This window comes from Alosa sapidissima, chromosome 23 (genome assembly GCF_018492685.1).
Source record: "Alosa sapidissima isolate fAloSap1 chromosome 23, fAloSap1.pri, whole genome shotgun sequence".
In the NCBI taxonomy this organism is placed as follows: Eukaryota; Metazoa; Chordata; class Actinopteri; order Clupeiformes; family Clupeidae; genus Alosa; species Alosa sapidissima.
In genome coordinates, this window is record NC_055979.1 from 31,183,543 (window position 1) to 31,208,497 (window position 24,955).

Genomic DNA, 24,955 nt, shown 5'->3' on the forward strand with positions numbered 1-24,955 from the left:
CTGGGGCCTGTGGGTGGGTGTGTGTGTTTGTAGGGGTGCTGCAGTGGGTATAGCACAGCATCTAGGCCCAAGCATCTAGGCACAGCATCTAGGCCCAACTTTAATAATAATAATGTAATAATAATAATAAGTTGGGGCCTCTCTGAGCAGCTGGAGCCTCTCTGAGCAACAGGCCCCTCTCACTGTCCCTCTCTATCACCTGCGCGCGCGTGCGTGCGTGTGTGTGGCTGTGCTTGGTGGGGGGGGGTCTAGCGCAGCTCTCTGTGTCTCTCCCTGCTCCTAGGCCCAAGTTGAGCCCGTCTGAGCACAAGCACTCATCCCCAGGCCTCTCCCGGCCCGTCCGATCACAGTAGCTAGTAGGCCTCTCACAAGGCCTTAGCTTAAGCTAATGTGTGTGTGTTTGGGGGGGAGGGGGGGGGGGCGCTCAGGATCGGGTGAGATTCTAGATTAATTTTGACGCACCGGACGCAATGCCGCCATCCCCGTCTCACTGTGACCTTGCGTCGCGGAGCTAGGAGGTTTGCTAGGGCCGGAATCATATACGAACCCGCAGGTATACCATGGGTTTGAGATTTTTTCGGCTCTGCTTAAGGCTTTAACCCTTGCGAGGTTAGCTTAAGTGGGGCACAGTGCACCAGTACTTATCGGTGCTTAAGCCTGGTTGTCCGTGGGGGGGGTGGTACCCAGAGGGGGGGGGCGTTTGCCACTTTGTGTTGCGGGCTTAGCATAGAGGGTGTTAGCTAGTTTGATTAGCGTGTTTAATTTGGGTTAAGTTTAGGAGTAGGATACAGGGTAATGCTCCCAGGCTCACACACACGCGCGCAGGGGACAGAGAGGAGTCTTTGGAGCCTCTGTGAGCAGCTGGGGCCTGTGGGTGGGTGTGTGTGTGTGTAGGGGTGCTGCAGTGGGTATAGCACAGCATCTAGGCCCAAGCATCTAGGCACAGCATCTAGGCCCAACTTTAATAATAATAATGTAATAATAATAATAAGTTGGGGCCTCTCTGAGCAGCTGGAGCCTCTCTGAGCAACAGGCCCCTCTCACTGTCCCTCTCTATCACCTGCGCGCGCGTGTGTGCGTGTGTGTGGCTGTGCTTGGTGGGGGGGGTCTAGCGCAGCTCTCTGTGTCTCTCCCTGCTCCTAGGCCCGAGTTGAGCCCGTCTGAGCACAAGCACTCATCCCCAGGCCTCTCCCGGCCCGTCCGATCACAGTAGCTAGTAGGCCTCTCACAAGGCCTTAGCCTAAGCTAATGTGTGTGTGTTTGGGGGGGGGGGGGAGGGGGCGCTCAGGATCGGGTGAGATTCTAGATTAATTTTGACGCTCCGGACGCAACGCCGCCACCCCCGTCTCGCTGTGACCTTGCGTCGCGGAGATAGGCGGTTGGCTAGGGCCAGAATCGTATGTGAATCCGCAGCTAGCGTGACGTGTTCATCACATACGACTCTTGACTTAGCGGGTTTTCACTCTTGGCCCCTTAGTGGCAGTATGGGAGAATGACAGTCTGTTACATTTTCCATCACATACGACTCTTGACTTAGCGGGTTTTCACTCTTGGCCCCTTAGTGGCAGTATGGGAGAATGACAGTCTGTTACATTTTCCATCACATACGAGTCTTGAGTTAGCGCTTTTTCACTCTTGGCCCCTTAGTGGCAGTATGGGAGAATGACAGTCTGTTACATTTTTCATCACATACGAGTCTTGAGTTAGCGCGTATTCACTCTTGGCCCCTTAGTGGCAGTATGGGAGAATGACAGTCTGTTACATTTTTTATCACATATGAGTCTTGAGTTAGCGCGTATTCACTCTTGGCCCCTTAGTGGCAGTATGGGAGAATGACAGTCTGTTACATTTTCCATCACATACGAGTCTTGAGTTAGCGCTTTTTCACTCTTGGCCCCTTAGTGGCAGTATGGGAAAATGACAGTCTGTTACATTTTTCATCACATACGAGTCTTGAGTTAGCGCGTATTCACTCTTGGCCCCTTAGTGGCAGTATGGGAGAATGACAGTCTGTTACATTTTCCATCACATACGAGTCTTGAGTTAGCGCTTTTTCACTCTTGGCCCCTTAGTGGCAGTATGGGAGAATGACAGTCTGTTACATTTTTCATCACATATGAGTCTTGAGTTAGCGCGTATTCACTCTTGGCCCCTTAGTGGCAGTATGGGAGAATGACAGTCTGTTACATTTTCCATCACATACGAGTCTTGAGTTAGCGCTTTTTCAGTCTTGGCCCCTTAGTGGCAGTATGGGAGAATGACAGTCTGTTACATGTTCATCACATATGACTCTTGAGTTAGCGCCTGGAGGTTTGCTAGGGCCGGAATCATATACGAACCCGCAGGTATACCATGGGTTTGAGATTTTTTCGGCTCTGCTTAAGGCTTTAACCCTTAACCCTTAAGTCCGCAGCTAGCGTGCCTTCCACATTCAGGGGGCGTCGGGATTCACATGTGAGCGCCTCCCTAGCGTGACTAGTGTCGCCCTCGTGTGGAAATCAGGCAGCTATGCCTCAGTGGCCGTGGTCTGTTTCATCACCGAGATACAGCCGTGCGCAACACCTGGAATCACATTTCTTGAATTTCCCCTGGGGATCAATAAAGTATCTATCTATCTATCTATCTATCTATCTATCTATCATATGAATCGGGGTCTACTGCCAATAGCCAAGGCCCATAGCTTGGAGTTCAGCCCGCTCTCCTTGGTCACAAGAGATGTGTACACCTTCAGCCTAAAACCAGCAGGTTCCCCACGGTTGTCACCCTATTGAAACCCTGTCTCCTGCTTAACCTTCCCTTCCTATTCACGCTGTACATCTGCATACACATATATGAATGTATCTAAACATCTGTGTATTAGGCTACATATTACATATGTATACCTGTACATCTGTACATTGCCTTATATATAGTAGTACAGCATATTTTGTATATTAACATACTTCAGCTGCACATTGCTCTTTAGTAAATCAATACTTATTCATACCCATCTTTACCCTGCTACTTGCCCTTCCTATTAGATGCTAAACTGTATTTCCGTTACTCTGTATTCACACATATTGACAATAAAACTATTAAGACCACAATTAGGCATCTCATTCCAAGATACGGTGTACAATGAAACACTACATTACCATATAATATTTGACTCATGATTGCAAAACCCTTTACCATGAAGCACATATGATTACTGGCCACCATGCATATATGGTGTACTCTATCAGATATCATATATGATAGCAGGGTTGTCTTTTAAACTGTGGGTTTGAGCGTCATATGTGACAATCATGTAGTGTGTGTGTGTGTGTGTGTGTGTCTGTGTGAGTGAGACGTATCAGAGAGAGAGAGAGAGAGAGAGAGAGAGAGAGAGAGATCTCCACATGTGTTGCACGGCAGCTCATGTGGTGCACTGTAACAGGTCTGCACATGTGGTTTGCAGATAGCAGATTTAAGCACCAACCACAATTTGTCATTTCACTGCAAGTATTTCAAGTGGTTGCACTGACTGTTGAAAGTTTGTGTAGTGGATTATATCGAGGTTTCACAGATAATGGCAGAAAAACCAGAGGAAACCATCTCTGACAACAAAACACCACAAAACCCTCCAACTGATGACGATGAGGAAATCAGCATTTGGTCTTTCGACGAGGAGGAAATGGATGAGGCGGACTATTCCAAACTAAGTGTACCACTGCCACAAACCTCAACTTTGGATGATGAAGACTCTGATGTTCCCGAAACAAAAGCTCTAAAACAAAAAATGGATAGGATTAAGAAAATCCGAGTGGCACCAATTAAAAAATCAAGCCTTCAACCAAGTCTACCACCCTCTTCAAGCACAGATGACCAGATGGATGTGGACAGTGGATTCTCGGTGAGAATCGTGTTAGTTGTTCCATAACATAATGCTTAAATATCTCTGTTTAGTCAGTCTGGATAAGTCACTGGGTAGCTATGTGTGGATGATTGAAATAGTAGCCAATAATGGTCAACAATATGGTTGTAATAGAAGTGATGAGTCCCAGAAAAATGTACAGGATTATCAGATTTTTGGGAGATTCATAAATTCCAAAGTGAAAAATATGATGACATGGAATCTCCACCCAACATTTCCATACAGGTTACAATAGCGACCCCAGCGAGAACTGATGAAGATGTAAGGGCTGCAGGTTCGGCTGAAAGCACTAGAAGGTGTTGGAGGCAAGACGAGAAAGCCCTCATTGACCAAGATCCATCAAAGTCACACAGGATTGCCTTTGAAGAGTACAACAAGAATTGCTCACAAAATAATACACCTTCAAGAGGCTTTAATGCATTCAAACGCCAAAGGCAACGCATGATGGCCTTAAAAAAAAAACCTTGACGCACATGTTTAATGTCTAAAATTGCTCATTAGTGGTGTTCAATACCTTATTTTCCCACTGAATAATTGAGTGGTAAATAAATAAATATGTTGGCGAAAATAAATATTGTGTGTGCGATTCTTTAAAGAGAACACCTTAAACTATATTATATCAGTTATCATGTAACATGAACTGCACTCTAAAAAATAATACACTTACTCAACTTAAAAAAATTGAGGTAACAATTTGCATGGATCTTTTTAAGTAATTTCAACTCAAGCCGTTTTTGAGTAAATATTGTGAGACTTATATAGTTAGAACAACTGAATTATATTATATGATCAAATTAATATAATTAAGTTGGTTCAACTTAATTAAGCTTTTAGAGGACAAATCAGGTTGATTGTGCTAAACTAATTGAGTTCTTCTCACTATAAAAGTCTCACAATATTTACTCAAAAAACAACTTGAGTTGAAATGACTTAAAAAAAATTAAGGTAACAATTTGCATGGATCTTTTTAAGTTATAGTAACTTACTTCACTTCTGTCTGAATAAAAGCACACAGCAATTTAAATTTTCTGAAAGCATTGTTTATTTTTAAAGCAATGGCAACTGGTCCAGTTGTGCAATGAATGAATGTAGAGCTCCGTCTGAATTCGTCATTTATCTGTATAAAAGAAAGGCACAATGTTAGAAAATTTACCTCAAGACAAACAACAAAATGAACAAAATCTACATGGTTTGCAGGGATTGACACATAATATTTCTCAAACTTCAAAAATAAATAAATGTTGGCCTACCTATTAGGCCTATGTTCAGGTTAAGCTAAGAATGTCAAATGGCCCACAAACCTTCATAAATAGTGACAATGTTAGGCTTAACTAGGACGACCAAATATGATCCTCAAACACGTGCAGTGTTAGAACTAGCAATGCTAAAATGTTAAGTGCGGAATACAGCTGCCACGGTGAAATTTGAAGACACCAGACAGCTAAATTTACCTTTACTAACTCCAAATGATCAAAGGGCAGGCTGCAGGTAACTTTGAAGACGCCAGCTACCAAAGTCATCTTTTCAAATGGTTTAATTACCGTGCAAGCAGCAGCTAGCTTGGAAGACACGATAGCTACTGTCTGTAGATAGCTAAAATCCATCTTTTCAAATATTCAAATTAGCAAAAGGGCAAGCTGTAGCGTTAATTTCATTTGACTGTCACGTGACAAAGATTTTGACGCACTGTGTGCCGTTGTTTGATAGCTGTTGCTTTTAAAACAAACACAAAAATAGTAGGCTAGACTACTTTGCACGTACCTGTGATGTTCGATGCAGGCTACAGGATCCTGTGCCATAATTTCTGTTACTTCTCAGGCGTGGTCTGGAAGGTCCTGAACGTTCAATCGTGTTATTAGCTTTATAAGTTTGGTCACGAGATTTACAAGTTTCAGGAACTTAATACTTTCTATTGTTAGGTGAAAGCAAGACTGTGTGTTGAAAATCCATATATGAATAAGTTGAGACAGCTTTCTTTCTTTTTCAGTATTACAAACTCCTTAAAATAAATTGTCAACTCACCTATACATGTACAAGTAGCAAACTTAATTTTTTTATGTCGAAAATGTTCTTCATTTTAAGTTTTATCTACTAACCTCTGAATCATTTTTTAGAGTGTGTAAAGTATTCTGAACAGATAAGAAGTCCAGTAATATTTCATGGTGTATTCTAGTTTAGAAATGTGTAAAAGCATTGTCAGTTTGTCATGACATAAAAAAGTGTTGGAACTGTGTCATGTAGTTTGTTGCCACTTTCACTCCAGTCTTAAGTTCTGCAGCCACATGGCAACAAAAAAAAATGTCAAAATAGCGATGTAGTTTGCCGCTAAACATGATGTACACGTATGTGTACAGATGGACTTAATCCACTTAGGCTATATTAAACATGTTAATATGTTATCAAAAACGTTCCCAGGAGCAGCAGATGTAATGAAGCTTATAGCTTTTATACTTATCAGGTTCCAGTGAGCTCAAATAGCAAAGAGATATCAACAATACAGATCAAACAAGACAGGGGTATCAGAGGTGAATGCATGCAAAATACACATTACAGTGTTGTAGTGGAAATACGGCAATTGGTTAAACATTTGGTAAAAAAAAAAACATTTCGTAAAAAAATCACATAAATAGTTGCTTGACCTTGAATACCCCAATTATGTTTTGATTATTTCACTGATACTTAATTCACTCACATTTTTCAAAAAAATAGAAAATTGTATTCCATTGTATTTCATTTGTAAAGATAATTATGGAAGTTAGAAATTTCCCTTTTTTTGTTTGTCTGTTTTTATTTTTATTTATATAAAATATGATCAAAGGACATGAAAGTGCCAGTAGTCTAAGAATCACCCGCAATCATTTTAAAAGAATTTCACTGCCAGTTCACCAATATTGCCACAGGGTGGCAGTCTTGCCATTGGTAATACAGGCTGTTGATACGGGGCAGCCCAGATTGTAGTAATCCTCCCACGTGGGGTGTTTACAGGTGCCCTTTTTAACTCAACAAGATGCAGAAAAACGAATTCATGCCTTTATCACTAGCAGGTTAGACTACTGCAATGCACTTTTCACTGGTCTTCCCAAAAAACATCTAAAGAAATTGGCACTCATACAGAACTCTGCGGCTAGACTTTTAACTAAGACCAAGAAGAGAGAACACATCACCCCTGTGTTGGCTGAACTGCACTGGCTCCCTATTTCCTATAGAATTGATTTAAAGGTTATGTTAATTACTTACAAAGCTCTAAATGGCATAGCACCTTTATATATCTCTGAGCTTTTAATATCGTATCAACCACAAAGGAAACTTACATCATCCAATTCTAATCTTTAGAATCATTAGAATTATTATTACAGGCAGAGAGTGTTAGGGTGGTGCGGAGCGGAGCAGGAGCCAATCAGCGACGACGATTGCGAGAGAGTCAACCCTACTGCCGAGAAACAGCCCTAACCCGATATTGAAGCGCTGACTTCACTACCAGGCACCTAGTCTAGATTTTTAAAGGTAGAAAAAAAGAGCAGGATATAGCAAGTTTTTTTTTTTATTTAAAACAAAAACAATTAAAACAACTATATAATATTTATTATGAAACACAAACTATATACACAATATTTACAAACAAACAAACACTCACACACACACACTCACAAAGTGTCCGCTCAGGGAGGGGGAGCTGCCCCATCACACACACACACACAGTGTCCACTCAAGGAGGGAGAGCTGCCTCATCCCTCAGCTCCATTTCTGCCAGCCACTGCTCCACAGTTCTCCCTCTCCCTTCGGCCCGGGAGCAGAAGGTCTCCTTCTTGTAGCGACTGTGGCCAAACTCTCTGGTTCTAGGTTGGCCACAGCGCCTGCAGTTGAAGTGAGTGACCTTCTTCGCTGGCTTGAGGTCCTCTCCCAGCTCCCGGGCACGGCGCTCTTTCTGCGCCTGGAGCTTATGCCTCCAGGCGGTGCTCCTTGACACTGTTGGAGCAGTGGAGGCTGCGGCTGCGGAGGAGGTGGCACCAGCCTCTGCGCCGGCGGTGGCGTCCGCGCTGGCACCGGTTGATGGGGCGGCTGCTGAGGAGGAGGAGGAGGCAGTGGAGGAGCTGGCCGTGATGAGGTCATAGAGTTCCGGGGCCAGCGGCTGTCTGATGGTGGCAGCCAGACCAGAGGCGTCGGCGGGCGGGTGGTGCTGGAGGGGCTGGTCTGGCTGCTCAGGCTGCTGCAGCAGAGTCCGTGGGGCAGGCAGGGGCTTCGCAGCAGTCTGGGGAGCGCTGGGCCCCGGAAACCGCAATGGCGATGGTGTCCCTCATCATGGCTTTGCTCCTCTGGTTATGCCTTAAAAAAACCAAATGTAACAAATGCACATTAGTAACCATGACGTCACACACACACACACGCACACGCACACACACAAGCACAGACACACACGCGCGCGCGCGCACACAACTTACGTGAGTCCTTCACAATGAACTTGGTGAAAGCCCGCGCCTCCTGAGATGGCCGCAAGGTCAGCTCGGAGGTCGCTGGCTCAAAATACAAGTTGGGCTCCATTATCTAGAAAGACAAGAAATAAGAATTTAATCAATAAAGTGCTAATACACATGCACTGTTTACATCCTACTAATAACCCATTACTACACACAACAATACCGTTCCCATTCATCAACATACATTAAATATCAGGCGTCCTGTTTACACATTTAAACCATATTTACACTTCGAATTTCGACTCCAAACTGTAATACCTACATCTACGAAGTCTAATGAAAATGTATAATTTAAAACAGCTCATGTTATGGTCATGTTCAGCACTGGCAAGAAAAGCATAAAACAATAACTGTATTATTATAGGAGAAGGACAAAAAAGGCACACACACACACACACACACACACACACACACACAAAAACGTAGAAAAGTGAAGTTAAAAATGAAACATCTGTGGTGGGCGTTCCAGAGTATGAGAGCGTGGTGGGAAAATCAGTTGATTGACCTGGAGGATTACATACTCCCGGGTCTCTTGGATACTCCTGCCTCATCTTCAACGACACGTGTGGGGGTAAAACATTCCAGGGAGGATGGTGCAGTGCCTTCTCCTGGCCCTTGACTGCTTCCTAACCTTTACCAAGTGGTTTTCCTTCGATACACTAATGGGATAGAGTAGGTCAGCGGGAATCCAACGGCACCTCGTTAGGAAAAAAAAAAAGTTAAAGAGTGGGGCTTGTTGAGGTCCTGTGTTGCATTGTGTCAGTGTTGTGCAAGTCAGAGCCTTGCGTAGCCAAAGTGATGTAAAAAATATATGTGAAATGCCTGCATCAAGTACTCCCAGAAGAGCACAGAGTAATATCTTAGTGTTGACTGGTGTTCATACACATGTATGTTGATTGGCATCCATGTGTTTCACCATGTCTCAGTGATGACATTCAATCTCAGGGGGTTCTTAAATCCATTTCAGTCCCCAATGTGTCCAAAAATGTGCCTTGTGCTTGTTTGTTTTTTACATGAGATTATGAATGTGGTTATTATTATGCTGTTATGAACACTATATAAATACATTTTTGTTATGTCTTTAATCATTTGACATAAACAATATTGTAATAATGCAAAATGTTTACACAAAACAATTCCACAGTGATCATTAACCAGAATTCATGTTTTTAGCTATATAAAAGTTGACAAAAGAAGTGTGACACACACATGAATTTAGTTTATATTTAGAGCACTGCACTGCTGGGGATAGGTGGCAGAGGTCCCAGCATCGTCAGTTGTGAAATCAAGATCTGGTCTTTTTGAGGAACACACAAGAGAACAGGGGTGTCTCTTTCCAGCTTCAAGAAACTTCAAGACCCAACTCTTTAGAGAGCACCTCCTGTCTTAGCACTTACCCTGCATTACCGTCTCCACCCTGTACAGCACTACTTTCTTCTACACACTTCCCTCTATGTAGCTTGATTGTTAATCCTCGTTTGTATGTCGCTTTGGATAAAAGCATCTGCTAAATGCATACATGTAATGTAATGTAATATTCACCTGTCCAGGACATGGTTCTGTTTCCCAGGGCTACCCGGAACATTGTTCACCTGCAATACAAACAAACAGCGATTTATGTAAATTTCCTAAACCCTAAGCTTGGATCATCTACAGAAACAACAGCAATGAAAACAACAAATACACACACACACACACACACACACACACACACAAAACAAGTTAAGAAAAAAACATACCACTTCTTTTTCATTTGTAACGACATCTGCCGTGGAGCGTCCTGGGTTATTGAGCACAAAAAAGCCTTTGCTCTCCAATCTCTCAATGAGTGCACGGCAGGGATCTGCGCTGTTCATTAACTCCGCGATCTCACCGTATTCCCAACTTCTGGCCACCTTGGTCCAGTCTTTTTGGGATGTCTTTGCTTGCCTGAGTCGTTCTTTCCGCATTTCCTCCGTGTCTTTTTTCATGCAGACCTTTCTCATATGCGTGGACAAGTTTCCATACGGCTTTTTGCATTTAAGGCAGTAAATGATTTGCCTGTCAGGTCCGTCCCTATAAAAAACATAAATAAACAATGATTTACACACTGTTACAACTGGCTCATGCAGACACGTGCAGAAACAACGGAAGAGTGGATAGGCCTAAAGAGGTCCATCACAATCCACATACACAGAGTCATGAGATCACTGGGATGTGCAATCCCATTTTTAAAATATCAACCTGCCAGGGACTGCAGATGAAAACTAGTTAGTGACTAAATCTGGTGCATTTACATGTTAAGGTCCTGTTGATTAATGTACACTGTTCCTTTCTTTCTTAAAATACATGTAAATAGACAATTGAGATGTATTATTAAGGAATTAGCAAGTATTCAGCGTTTTCTAATTCTTACATTGTATGCCACTTCAACAGCTGTCGATTTAAGTCAAACAAATAATGCACTTCAAGGCAGGGGTTACCTAGAAATCAAAATGAAAACAGAATGAGGTGAATTTAGATAGATAGATAGATAGATAGATAGATACTTTATTGATCCCCAGTGGAAATTCAAGGTCTCAGTAGCACACAGACAATACACACACATTCACTAACAGCAGAAAAAGTAATTAAAGTATATAATATAAAAACACAACTAAGCAAGGACAGTAGAAGAGAAATAATATACTAAATATACTAAAATACAAATTATACTAACACTTTATCTAAATCAATTCTAAAAAACAGTATACACATAGTGTTGATTAATCAATCAAGAGGCACTTGCAATGACTGAGGCAGGGACTGAGCCTGTTATTCTCTGTGCATAGTAAGGTAAGGTAAGGTTCTCTGTGTGAGTGAGTGCAATGGTGATAGTGGTCATGGTGATCGTGCAAATGAGTAAGTCCAACAGTGTAACAATGCAGTAATAAAGTCTAATATATATATATATATATAACTATTTTAAGAAAAGGTATAAGTGTGGCCACAGCTCGGCTGTGGCATGGAGGGAGGGGTTATGCACATGTGCTAATGTGCTATCAGTGAGGCAGAAAGACAGTGGTAAAAGTTGCTAGTGGATTTAGTCACTCACTTTCTGTGTGTCTGCCACTGTCCCCAGCAACAAAAGAGGTGTGTCTTAAAGTGTGTGTGTGTGTGTCTGTGTGTGTGTGTGTCGCACCCCCGCGATCTCCTCCTTTTGTGATCTCCACTGGTATTATACTACCTGTGAAGTCCGTGTGCATTATTCGCTGGCTGCTACCCGAACTGGCTATGTACTCCGGTAAGAGAGTCGCTGCAACCTTTGGTTTCGTTCAACAGATTTATTGAAATCCAGTTCCAGCAGGTGAATAAAGTGCTTGTTGCTTGCAATGGTATGTGTTCTTTGTGTGTTTAAGTGGGGGTGTGTTTGTATGTGTGTGTGTGTGTGTGTGTGTGTGGTTTTCTGTAAATAAAGAAATACAAAATATATAAATATAAATTGTACATAAAGAATATAACATACATAAATATATACATATGTATGCACAAAATATACAGACTAATGAGCACTCGACAATATTCACTCTGCAATATACATAATTGCTATGCAATAAATAATTGCTGTGCAAACAACCGAAATGCTGAACGGCAATGGGAATCAACAGAAACCAATGCAGTAGAAATCTGGAGCTGCACCGTGTCTTTATAAACATTAACCACTAGATGGCACTCTAAGACCACGTATGGAGCATAACAGTAGCCTTCAGATCCAATAGTCATGTGACCGACTAGTGGCGCGAATATCACGCATATACACGAATATAACTAAATTGGCAACACTATCGCGAGTGCAACAGTTGGACTAATACTCAGCAGAATCGTAATTCACAAGTGTACTACAACATTGTATGAACATTCATCCATGAATAAAGGTATTACTATAACTACTGAATGTTATATTTGTGCAACAGGTTACTAGCATTACAACAGACATGAGCATGCTATACTGCAACTGTAGGCTACTAAAGTAAAATACCGTCAAGTTGACTACACAAAACAAGATACATCTAACACCAGTATGGAAAATAGTTGTACACTTACGTTTTCAATAACGCACACGGCAACACAACAGAACGTTTATATGATTAACGTGCAACATTAAGAGCAGCTGTACTCGTGTTTGGCAACGAACTACAAAGGAAAAGGGAGTATTTGCGCATGTGCACAATACGTGAGTCTAAGGAGTGACGTAGGCTCATATGTCCAGCAGGGAGTTTTCCACACTACCCCTCCCCCAAATAGGTCAATGGGACCAGTAAAAATTGGTTTCTTGCTTCCTACAAATCTCTGACAACATATTCAATCTTACATTTTAGAAGATTCACATTTTAGACGATACTTTTATGTCTCTGTGACAAAAACTCGCGGAGCTCTAATAGTAAGCCTAAAAGTACAAAAAAAAGGCTATAGGTATGTATCTCACCGGCGGGATAGAGACGTCTCTGATGCTCAGTGTTGGGGAGTAATGAGATAGGCTACATGTAGGCTAATTGCGTTAGGTAATTTAATTACAAAATAAATGTAACAGTTATACATTACAGTTACTGGAGAAAAATGTGGGTTTGTTTGATAGCGTTAACCTTTACTGTTTTTTTCTTCTGACCTAGTCGGAGAACAGGGAGCTTGTTACCACTCCAGAGCCGAAGTTATCCGTAACTTCGGGGCTAAATCCCTGACATTCTATCTGAAAGTGGTTAGCAAATGAACGAGGATTTTGGTTTTATCTGCGGATTTATTTTTGCATTATTTTGAATATGACTAGCTCCAGTCTCAACAGCACGTTCCACACGCATCTCATTCTCAGTTCGAAAAACCTCTCCGCTTTCTCTCACTCCATCCCTGCGCACGGGGCTCTCTTAAAAGTGACCCCAAAGACTTCGTTTACAGGCCTTAACATCACTGCACTGACAAACTTTATCATCCAACAAATCAAGTTTCCATGGGCTTACCTTTAGCTGATTCCTTTGCTGCTGATAATTCTTCGTTGCTGTCTGTAAGCTACGTCTTCTCAGTTAAAGACGGGGGTGTGTGTGCCTGTTTTAAGGGCGGGCTGACGTCATGTTTTGGAGGTCGCGCTCTGCAATGATAGGCCGAGACAAGGATAGCCTAAAAGACTGCTCTATGGCAATACTGCTCCCCTATGGCGATATTGGTGAGCAGATTAAACATCCATACTTGCGTCAAGTAGGCTAAATTATTGTAAACCTTGATATGTTCAGGGGGAGGATAGTAGTATAAGGATTCACGTACAAACGAGTTCGAACTGAAAAGCGTGTTTATTCACCAGCCACAACGCCAAATCTAACTTTCCCTCTTCTTCCTTGCCACTTCCTCTCTCCATGCTAAGCATTCTGGGCCTTGTAGTTCTGGCCAGGTATTACAGTTCTTACATTATCTAGCAAGATACTTTCCTACAAAGCCACTTCCCATGACATACCTTGCGACTGTCTCAAAGCCATCATTGCCCTTAACAATGTGGACTATCCTATCCACACATCCATTGTTACTGTATAACACAATGTGTTAAACTAAACTTTAACATTTCTAGTCTGCCACATATTGGTAACTGTAGGCTACATCATCTGCTTGACGCCAGGCAGTTTCAGCCTGCAGGCCTGAATCTTGAATTTCCCCTAGGGATCAATAAAGTATCTATCTATCTATCTATCTATCTATCTATCTATCTATCAGTGTTGCGCGGGTTTGGTCACAAGCGGCCCGCGGTCGCCCGATATTTTAATCAACCCGACAGCAACTCGGACCGCGAATATTAATTAGGACAAAATTATACCCGACCTGCGATCCGACCCGCTTATTTACAAAATGTGTGCTTTTGGTTATAGCCTGCATGCAGTGTGACAGTAGGCCATTTCTGTAAAACAAACTAATTTCTTTGCGAAACTTTATGCGGTAGAACTGCACGCAGTATGCAGGACATAATGTTTGCGCAGGAGAGAGAATGAGAATAAGAGCGCAAGCACGCATGCAACCACCAAGGATTAGAACACTATACGATTTGAAGGCCATGGACATAGGCCTACATCTTTCTTTCGAAAACAGAAATGGTGAGGCAAGTTATAGGCAAGAGAGATACGTTGCTGGTCAAAACGTTAGCGTAAGAACTGGTTTATAATGCTGAATGAAGCACAAAGCACATTTACTAAAGCACATCCACTGTTTAAAGTCACAAACACAACGAACTAAGGTAACTTTTATGCATGCGCGAACCTATAGCCTACCGGTAGGTATGGCTGTGTAGTCTGTGCCTGCCATAACATTTATTCCTGCAGGCTGCCCGTTTTGGCTGTCATACTTTTAAATGGCTTCGCAAGAAGTAGGCCTACATAGACCATAACTTGTACTACTGTCATCTTCTAAGAACTTTTCCCAATATTTCCCATAGCTTAGGCCCTATCGCTTTTCCTGAAGGGGTGTCTTTATTATTTTAACTCGCGTCTTCAGCTTCTTTACTTACTTTACTGTATTGATGCTTTACTGTATTGATGCTAGCCTTCTTCTGATATTTTAAGTAGGCCTATTTGTAGAAAATATATATTTAATTAATTTTAACTGACCCGCCCGCAAATTACCCGAATATCATTAAAATATTTTGTTTATGACTCATAACCGCGGGTGACTGCGGTCATCCGCGGGCCGCTTAATTTCGGGCAGACCGCGCAACACTGCTATCTATCTATCTATCTATATATCTATTTACCTTGGTTTTTCTCGCGAATCGTTAGTAATAGTCTACCATTACAAACAATGTTTGTTTATAAATTTCCCTTTGATGTCAGATTTTTAGCATGATAAATGCAAATGACTAAAGTTATCACTGAATTATCCTCCACGATTAGTCCTGTTATGGTAATTCAAACATGTAGGTTTTTATTCACATAGTTCCTAGGCTGTTGCTTTTTTGTATCCAGTAGGTGGCTAACCTAGTATGTGGCAGTCCAGGATAAGCCTATACAGATTGACAGGTTTGCAGCAACATGCTTTATTTTTTTAAATTACAAAAACGATAGGTAACACAGTCCGTCGATGTCTGGTGGCATTTTGAGTTCGTTCGCTGTATTCTCGCATGAGATCTAGTGTCTGTCGATTTTTCTCAAAAGTGGAGGGAATGTCAGTCAGTGATGCCAACTCCTCAGTAAAGCAAGCAGCAGTCAATACGTCATCACGTATTTGCGTATTTAATTGAATGGCGCTAGAGGATGAGAAGCCTGGGAGAGAAGAGGAGAAGAGGTTACTGTCTATGGAGAGAACGTGGGTATCATCATGGCTAAAAATGAAGTGAATGAATGAAGTGTTTTGGTTCTTGGTTTGGTTTCTTTACATTTAAATCAATTTTGTTCTGCATGTTTAAATATCATTAGTATAGTATAGTATTAGTATCATTTTTGATCAAAAGACTGTCTATAGAGCGCGAGGCTCCCCTAAAACGCTAAGAATGTGATTGTTGCAATGCTAAATCCTTCCTAGCAACATTGCACAACATGTACTAGTTGGAACATAAAAAAAGTTGTGGTAGGCTATGTTGCTTTACGTCTTTTACGAAGAAGACAACAACAGCCTGGCACATTCAACCAATAACCTAACGTCTCAACAGCTTGCCAGAGTTAAATACAGAAACACTGTTAAACAGGCAGCTATGTGCACATGGCCAACAACGAAATAAATTCAGAGACAGTAAAATTGTAAAGTAGCCTAAGCTCAATCAGGAAGACTACCGTCCCCCTGTCATATTCAAAACTAGCCTAGGCCTACTGGCTAAACCGCAACAGATTGTCTGTGCACCGTGTAGCAGAGATGGCCATATGAAGATGTTCTATGTAAAACTTTTGCGTTGTGTTTAAACTTAAAAATAACTTGACGTGACAACGACTGACAAGGCTAGCCCACTACATTTATTGATCCACAACTTCCAACCGACTGTAACAAGTCAGATCTGCGCTTGGCAGAATTTCACTACAATTACCAATAGGCTATAGGCAGTCTTCCACTAGGCTTCACCAGCAATATCCACATGTGAGCCTGTCATTAGCAGAGTTTCACTTTTCACTTTCAGAATTTAATTTTACATGCAGGCCTGAAACGCGCGAAATCACATTTAATGATGAATGCTGAATAGGCTAAACCTCCCTTGAATTTGCTAAATATGGAATTTCAAGCATATCAGACATTTCTTTGGCAAAGGAGGCATGAAAATTGTATTTTTTGGCGTCGTTTGTCATTCAAATGTTTCCAGATCGGCCCGAGTGGCCCAGGGCCCCAACTCTACCACTAATTGATGAAGCCCTTCAGGCTCTGCTGTGACCCAAAACCACATTCCACCATTCAAAGTCAAAGTCAAAGTTATTACTTTGTATATATGTATATACTTACTTATGTATATATATATATATATATATGTATATAATTACTTCATTGTTATCCCCTTTTTATTGGCTAAAAATGTCATTTTATTCCATTTTGCCTTGCAGATAATCTAGATGTAAATGTGGAACTTTTCTTGATAATGGCTGTTTTTAATTTATTTTTATTTTTATGTGTAGTGTCCCAGACAAGGAATTGGACCCCCCCCCCCTCCGAGGACAAGCTGTAAAAGTATGTATGCAAGCAACAAACACAGACAGACAGACATACATACCGTAAAACTCCAAATAATAGCCTGGGCTTTTATTTTCCCAAATCGCCAAACTGCACCGGCTAGTATTAGAGACAGGCGTCTATATGAGACAGGCCTTTAATTCCCTTTACACAAAACTTTTCCTCTGCAAAGATGGAAAATATTATCGAATTAATTATTTCAAACACACTGAATGTCTACCTATATGACTAGGCTATCTGATGACAATTACGGATCATCATTAGTCATCATAGTAAGTCCCTGCCCCCCCTACATACACAGCACATTATTTCATCAGGAAGCTTCTCCAACACACATCCCCAACATACTTACAGCACACTGCCCCCCCACCCCCCAATACACAGCACATTGTCTCATGAGGAAGCTTCTCCAACACACATATTGCACACTGCCCTCTCCCCACATACACAGCACACTATCCCCCATCTCCCCTGTCATCCCCCCAACACACACACCAAGAGCCCTGGCAGTTGGGTTAGCCCCTTGAGCCGTGGATCTGCCCAAGGTTTCTTCCTTGGTAAGGGAGTTTTTCCTTGCCCCTGTTGCTCTTGGGTGCTCCTTGTTGGTGCCCCCCACCCAATCCCAATCCTCCCCCACCTTTTTGTTATGCAGCCCTTGCCACTTAATCTACTAAACCCCTCTTCTACTGCACTTTTTACCCCCCCATAAATGCACAAATAGGCTGACACCAGACATAATTTCACTGCATTTCTTACTTCCAGTAACTATATGCATGTGACAATAAACTTCCTTGTATCCTTGTATCATTCATTTAGTGTTGAGATGTTCATTGAGTGAGATACAGTAAGATCCAAATAGCGGGGATAGCCAGAACAGATGAACCACGTTTTAATTAAACGTAATCTACAAAGAGATCGTATCACACTGAAAGCTCATATTTTGTCACTAGCAAATAGCCTTTGTCAAATACAGTTGCATTATCAGCCCTGACAAAAAAACGTTCAGGAATTATTTATGCAAAAGTGGAACGTGCTTAATGTTTCATTCTCCCTACTTTTCGGCATGAATGAAACAGCATGAGAGAGCATGAACCATATTGTTTCTCCCGTTTTGTATTTGCCAAATTTAACAACAGTCTACATTCAAATCATAGCCTACTTCCAGGCGCACGGGAACATATTTTTGACCAGGGGTGCTGAATAACAAAATAATCATGGATGTCCGACGATTTCTCCCCCAGCATATGATTCAAATTTAGACAGCTAAATACGCCATTTCACCGACGTGTATGAGTAGGTCTAAGAGTGAGAAGTTTTATAATGCCCTGGGCAGCCACATTCCACTGCAACTATGCGCAGCACTTGCCACTCTGACTCATCAATAAAAACTGTGCGCACAAACACCAGTCCCTAGAAGCGCACTTGACTTTACATCATAAACCTATTTCAGTAGGTTATATAGCCAGAGAATGTCCGTAGACGGGCTCTGATATAGCCTAGTCTAAGGTAAATTCCTTTTCTGACTTCTTTCTCTTTATCGCCATGGCATTTAGAATAAAGAATAAAGTTCGCGAACCGTTCTGGTTTTGTTGCCAGCATAAAAACCAGCTTACCATCGGCCTATCCGCAAATTTTAAACACAAGGGATGAATTGAACGATGACGAAGTCGGACATAGGCAAAGTTCATATTGGGAAAAAAGTTTTGGAATTTGGAACTCTAGCTTTTCCCCGCTGCAGTCTTTTAATGCCATCTAATCATAATGTGCGCATTCTACGCCATACTTAAGCCCAAATCACACCCAAGATTCGCAGCGAGATGAGCAGCAACTTGATGCAACCTTGCAACTGTGACCAGACATGTGAATGCTTTGCGACGGCTTGTAACGACGTGCAACATCTAATTCACACTGCTGTAACCTCCTTTCTGTAACGGTTTCGTGTCATTGCGAATCTTTAAACAGACGATCTGACGGGTTTTAGAAGATTAAATAACCCGAAACTAAAAAACAGACCAGGCCTCTACTGGAGACCGGCCTTTAACCCAAACCTGTAGCCACGCCAGGCGTTTAAAAGAGACAGGCGTCTCTTAGGGACTCGGCGATTATTTGAAGTTTTACGGTACTCGAACACACATTTTCTCTGTCTGTCCCCCTGTCCCCCCATCCACTCTGGGACACAAAGTCCATGTCCAGACAATGACTAGGTGGCAGAACGCATGCTGGTGCCAGATCTATGTAGTATTAATGTGGAACTTGTAATTTGATTGGAAAGCATACTTTCTCCCCCTTCATGTGCATCATTGTAAATAAAACCAGCATCTGACTTGGGCTCCAAAAATCACCCATGTTTCATGATCTTTCTGAAATGTCTTTTATCTCTGGTGTTCTGCAGTGCTGTATATGGAAATGTTGCCGATGAACCGCCCCCCCCCCCCCCAGCGCACCCCCCCTGGTTGACCCCCCCTCCCCGGAGACAGAACAGAATGGGTAAATCCAGTATGAAGCAAAATACTCAATTTGTGTATTTGTGTTACATTATTACTCATTATTTTTCTCTCTCTTTTTGTTCCAGATGCAAATGCCACCCCATCACTGTCATTGTCTATGTAGTTTGTCTTGTGATTATTCTTTTGTTGCTTTTTGTTATTATTTTTTGTACCATTAAAATGCTTGAGTAAATTTTACTTCCATTTGCTTTATTTTGTTGCTTCAAACACATAGAACATGGGTGGGCAAACTCTTCGGTATGCAGGCCAGATACTGAAAAATGTAAGCTGCCAAAGGCCAGTGTAAATAAGAGCACCCGTTTTTTAACCAGCAGGCCTTCTAAAACATTCTGCATGATGCTACACTCACTCTCACAGCACTAAATCTATGATGTGTGACACATATCTGCTCTAATATTACATTAATGTAACAATGGGTGATGTGTGTGTTTGAGAGAGACGGAGAGAGACAGAGAGAGAACATAGTCTAGCAGTGTGTGTGTATGTGTGTATGTATGTGTTTGTGTGAGAGAGAGAGATATTGGGCAGAGTCTAGAGCTTTGAACTTTATTTGAATACAAATCAACATACACATACGTTCTTTTTTGGTGCTTAAAAGCGGCATATAGGAGGCAAATCCAGCACAGCAATGTCAGCAAACACCAGAAAAATGTTTGTCTCATTCATCTAACCAGTCCAAGTCAAGACCTTCACCTCTGAATGATGTCTTGTTTACGCCATAGTCCCACAAGATTTCGTCATTGCACTGGATATCCTTTGATGCCAGGAACAGTATAGTGTCTCTGCAACCATCAGGGAATTTCAATTGGAAATGTACCGGCTTGACATTGAATTTCTTTTTAGAATGATTCATCCTCCTCCCAAATGTGTCTTTAAGGGGGTGACATTCACAAGGGAAGGTCTGTGCATCGATACAAAGACTGGCACCACCTCTGGTCTTGAAAAAAAAAAGATAGCCCATTTCTCCACTCTGCTGTTCTGAAAGCAATTTCTTTCCTTCAGATGCCGGGATTATTCGGCCATGGTAGTCACAAAGGACATCTCCTTTGGTGAATGGCATGGTGGCAACGACACCTACAACAGAACAGACTAGAATATTTACGGCCATGTCCATTTCAAATCTTGACATTGCTTTTCATTTGTTATGTTTCTTGTTTGCTCACCTTTTCCCTTATCTCCACCAAAGTCCTGGATCTGAAGCCCTTTCCATTTTTGCTCCGAAACTGCCTTTATGATTTTGCCATCCTTTTCAATGCTCGTCTTCTGTTCAGATATCCAAGCCTGAAGAATATCCTTAAGGTCCGGGAGGTTTGCGTGCCACTTTTCTTTGGAGATGACGAGACGGACTTTGTCCAAAGTCGGTTGATGCCTGCCAATGTGAGCTGAGATGGAATTGTAAGCTGGTGTCAAATCCAGCGCTCATCCTCCTCTTTTTTGTGGGTGGTTCGTCGTTGAGAGTGACGGGAAACATTTCAACAAATGTTTCAAACTGGTCAAGAGCTGTTGTATTCAAAGCTGAGGAAGAAGAGCTATGAGAATAGGTTAATTTCAGGACTGCTGGGTGTACTTTCAAAAGCGCTACATTAAAGCATTCACTCATTCGTATAGCACATACCTTTCACCAGATTGTAAGAATGTGAAATGAATAAATATCAGAACAAGAGGCTTTCGTGTAATAGTCAAAAGATAATGCGCCTTTACTGTAGCCTACGGTATAGAGTTTGCGAGGTGGAAAACGAGAGGAAATAGTAGCGTTTAAAATGTCCTTTTAAATTGTAGCCTAATAATGCACTGTTGAGCATTTTAAATCCGAAATAATAAGGAATGTGAGGAGGTTGCTATTAACTTTAAATCTACAATCAAAACTATCTACAGCCTATGACGCAAATTGAATAGCCATGTCCGCATACGGATGCCTGCTTTAGTTGACTGGATTTCAAGTTGAATAGCTGATTAGGCTGATGTCCCTTGCATTTTGCCACTGCGTGGTCCGCACAGAAATGTTTCATTTTGCGAATGAGATGTCCACGCTGTCCCCTGTGCGACGTGTTGCCCCCCCCCCCAGTTTCAGAGCTATTCTAAATGCAAAATTGCGCAGAGGGCCGTGACTGTGGTAAACTATCCTAATAGAAAACTGATAGCTTTCCTGGCTAAATGGTATAAGTTAGGCCTATTACACAACATACATTTTGCTGACGACCCAAATAACCTAACCCAGTCTTTGGGAAACACTGCTCTGACTGATGTTCTCACAACTGAGAATATAGGGAAATTAATGTGCATTACATTGGTGTAACAGGGACCTTAAAAGATAATTGTTTGCAAACACAATACACACCTCTCACCAGCCACCTGTGTATCCTCTGGAATCGGCTCACTGCTTTGAGTCGTCTGCTCACAACTGAGTAAATGGGAAAAAAATACATATGGTTTACACTGGTGTGCATGACACAGACCTTGGAAGAACATATACCACTGCTTGCACACACCTCCCACTAGCTGTCTGTGTATCCTCTGGAATCGGCTCACTGCTTTGAGTCGTCTGCTCACAACTGAGTAAATGGGAAAAAAATACATATGGTTTACACTGGTGTGCATGACACAGACCTTGGAAGAACATATACCACTGCTTGCACACACCTCCCACTAGCTGTCTGTGTATCCTCTGGAATCGGCTCACTGCTTTGAGTCGTCTGCTCACAACTGACAACATGGAAAGATAAATATGCTTTACCTATGTATGCATGACATGAACTGTGAAAAAAATAGAACCTGATCCAATTTAAACATCTTCTAGCTGGTGTCTGTGGATCAACTTATACAGTGTACTTGTGTGTGTGTGTGTATGTGTGTGTGTGTGTGTGCACAGTACATATACTTACAACTTCCAAAGACGTTGTAAATCTGTTTTTGTGTTTGCAATGGGACCACCATTCTGTCCTAGAAAGAAGCAGCCTTCGTCGTCCATATATTCATCTTGTCTAAGTAAAGCCAGTGGCCGTATCTTGGTAAAGTACAACTCAAACCACTGTTGAATTAAATGAAAATATCAGCAACCAGATTGAATTTGGAATACATTATTCAAGTCGTTTAGACTGTGGCAACATACAGTACCTCTTCTTCTTCCTTTCTGAGTGTACAGGCCACTGAATTATCACTGAATTGGATGGTCACACCACTTGATGTCTGCTGTCTATCAACCCAACCTGCAGTCTGTAGAGCAGATGGTATACATGAATGAGCACAATTTTTTTGAAACAGGTATAATTTCTTACCTTTAAATGTATGCAAAGCATTTCATGACTGAGATGATTTAATTTTGTTGTGCAGGAATAAAATTTGGACACTTGCGTACTTTGAAAGTCTCTATACTCTTCAAAGATTTGTTGTATACCACAGACAACACGCCCATACAAAAGTATCGGAACTGTGTCGTGTAGTTTGTTGCCACGTTCACTCCAGTCTTAAGTTTGGCAACCATACTGCGCATCCACGGAGTGACGTCTTGCAGAAGCTGCCGTTGCTCAGCTGGAGAGCTAATTATAACCAACAACAGATGAGAGACACATATTAGACACCTTATGAACACTAATAAAGATTGAAACCATAAGTCATTTAAAGGGAGAATCTAACCTTTCCGATGGGTCTTTGACTATAAAGAAGCCTTTGCTTTTCAGCCGGTCGATGAGGGCACGGAGGGGATCTTCCTCATTCATTAAGGAATCAACCTCATGGTACTCCCAACGTCTGCCCACTCTCGTCCATTCTTTTTGGGATATTTTGGCCTTGGTCAACTCAGCGTTACGCTCTTCTTCTGTGTTGTCCTTCATACAGGCCTTCTTAAGGTGACTTGACAAATTTTCATGAGGCTTCTCACATAACAGGCAGTAGACAATACGCCTATCAGCGGCCATCCTTCAATAAATGCAAAAAAACACACACACAGAGAGAGAGAGAGAGAGAGAGAGAGTTCATTGAAATAGTGAAATACCAATGTTATGAGTAGGATGTCTGATCCATTGAGCTTTGCTATCTGCTCCATGTGGTACTTACTTGTCAATGCTGCTTGACAACCAAGGAATACCAATCCTGATGAGTTATGTAGGCCCTGAAAAGGAAAATAATTTAAGAAAAAATCATTTCACTCAAATGGTCTAGTCAGCTTGCTGGTTATTAGTACATCAACATGTAGTTTGCTGTCTTCAGAGCATGAATGCACATCTGTCCCAAAGAGTTTAAACATGGGTCAGATTTCTTTAGAATAACAACAGAAAAATATGTTTTACTGTGTACCATACCGTTTATTGTAGCCTCCACAATTCCAATTTCCGTCAGTGAAATGTTCCAACTTCTTAGCGCTCTCTGGGTCAAAAGGCGAGTCACACACACTAGTTTGTGAACAAAAATTTTCAGGTCGTCTTTTAAACTGTGGGAGTGAGCGTCATATGTGACAATCATGTAGTGGATTCCCCATATACGATGCCATTGCAGTGGTCTTCAGATGTGATGTCTCTAGCAGTGGATTTCACATATGATGCAACTATGGGTTAGTGAGCATTTGTGGTGGTGGGTTCCACATTTGGAAGTGTGTTCCACATTTGATACTTTTGGCAGCGGTCTTCACTAGCGGAGCTAGTAGGTTTGCTAGGGCCGGAATCGTATGCGAATCCGCAGGTATACCATGGGTTAGAGATTTTTTCGGTTCTGCTTAAGGCCTTAACCCTTGAGAGGTTAGCTTAAGTGGGGCACAGTACACCAGTACTTATCGGTGCTTAAGCCTGGTTGTCCGTGGGGGGGGTGGTACCCAGAGGGGGGGGGTGTTTGCCACTTTGTGTTGCGGGCTTAGCATAGAGGGTGTTAGCTAGTTTGATTAGCGTGTTTAATTTGGGTTAAGTTTAGGAGTAGGATACAGGGTAATGCTCCCAGGCTCACACACACGCGCGCAGGGGACAGAGAGGAGTCTTTGGAGCCTCTGTGAGCAGCTGGGGCCTGTGGGTGGGTGTGTGTGTGTGTAGGGGTGCTGCAGTGGGTATAGCACAGCATCTAGGCCCAACTTTAATAATAATAATGTAATAATAATAATAAGTCGGGGCCTCTCTGAGCAGCTGGAGCCTCTCTGAGCAACAGGCCCCTCTCACTGTCCCTCTCTATCACCTGCGCGCGCGTGCGTGCGTGTGTGTGGCTGTGCTTGGTGGGGGGGGTCTAGCGCAGCTCTCTGTGTCTCTCCCTGCTCCTAGGCCCAAGTTGAGCCCGTCTGAGCACAAGCACTCATCCCCAGGCCTCTCCCGGCCCGTCCCGTCACAGTAGCTAGTAGGCCTCTCACAAGGCCTCAGCCTAAGCTAATGTGTGTGTGTTTGGGGGGGGGTGGGGGAGGGGGCGCTCAGGATCGGGTGAGATTCTAGATTAATTTTGACGCTCCGGACGCAACGCCGCCACCCCCGTCT

The 24,955-nt window shown here is 42.3% G+C and overlaps 1 protein-coding gene and 3 long non-coding RNA genes across 11 annotated transcripts in view; 1 reads left to right on the top strand and 3 right to left on the bottom strand.

The window, feature by feature from the left end:
* LOC121698395 overlaps positions 1–24,195 on the bottom strand; it is an 89,847-nt gene extending 65,652 nt beyond the window's left edge. The window contains exons 1-9 of the mRNA XM_042080475.1: positions 23,810–24,195; positions 23,565–23,619; positions 23,145–23,426; positions 22,867–23,047; positions 22,626–22,724; positions 22,394–22,539; positions 22,152–22,214; positions 22,001–22,063; positions 21,850–21,912 (exon numbers count right to left, since the gene is read on the bottom strand). Of these exons, the coding sequence (XP_041936409.1) occupies positions 21,850–21,912; positions 22,001–22,063; positions 22,152–22,214; positions 22,394–22,539; positions 22,626–22,724; positions 22,867–23,047; positions 23,145–23,425 (896 nt within the window). The 5' untranslated portion in view covers position 23,426; positions 23,565–23,619; positions 23,810–24,195. The remainder of the gene's footprint in view (positions 1–21,849; positions 21,913–22,000; positions 22,064–22,151; positions 22,215–22,393; positions 22,540–22,625; positions 22,725–22,866; positions 23,048–23,144; positions 23,427–23,564; positions 23,620–23,809) is intronic.
* On the bottom strand, positions 4,914–5,977 carry LOC121698959. Of its 3 annotated transcripts, XR_006026918.1 has the most exons (3): positions 5,918–5,977; positions 5,657–5,730; positions 4,914–5,012 (listed from the first exon to the last, which is right to left on the bottom strand). It is a non-coding gene; the product is annotated as an uncharacterized LOC121698959 (long non-coding RNA). The 3 variants fall into 3 exon arrangements; XR_006026916.1 differs by lacking the exon at positions 5,918–5,977 and having other exon boundaries at positions 5,657–5,910; XR_006026917.1 differs by lacking the exon at positions 5,918–5,977 and having other exon boundaries at positions 5,347–5,910.
* Positions 7,456–14,053, bottom strand: LOC121698955. Of its 6 annotated transcripts, none has more exons than XR_006026906.1 (8): positions 12,433–12,605; positions 11,444–11,794; positions 10,766–10,832; positions 10,110–10,425; positions 9,913–9,962; positions 8,892–9,068; positions 8,335–8,437; positions 7,456–8,218 (listed from the first exon to the last, which is right to left on the bottom strand). It is a non-coding gene; the product is annotated as an uncharacterized LOC121698955 (long non-coding RNA). The 6 variants fall into 6 exon arrangements; XR_006026904.1 differs by having other exon boundaries at positions 8,876–9,068; XR_006026905.1 differs by lacking the exon at positions 12,433–12,605 and adding an exon at positions 13,341–14,053 and having other exon boundaries at positions 8,335–9,068.
* On the top strand, positions 19,439–19,688 carry LOC121698960. The gene is made up of 2 exons (XR_006026919.1): positions 19,439–19,491; positions 19,577–19,688. It is a non-coding gene; the product is annotated as an uncharacterized LOC121698960 (long non-coding RNA).
* Positions 24,196–24,955: the final 760 nt, after the last annotated feature.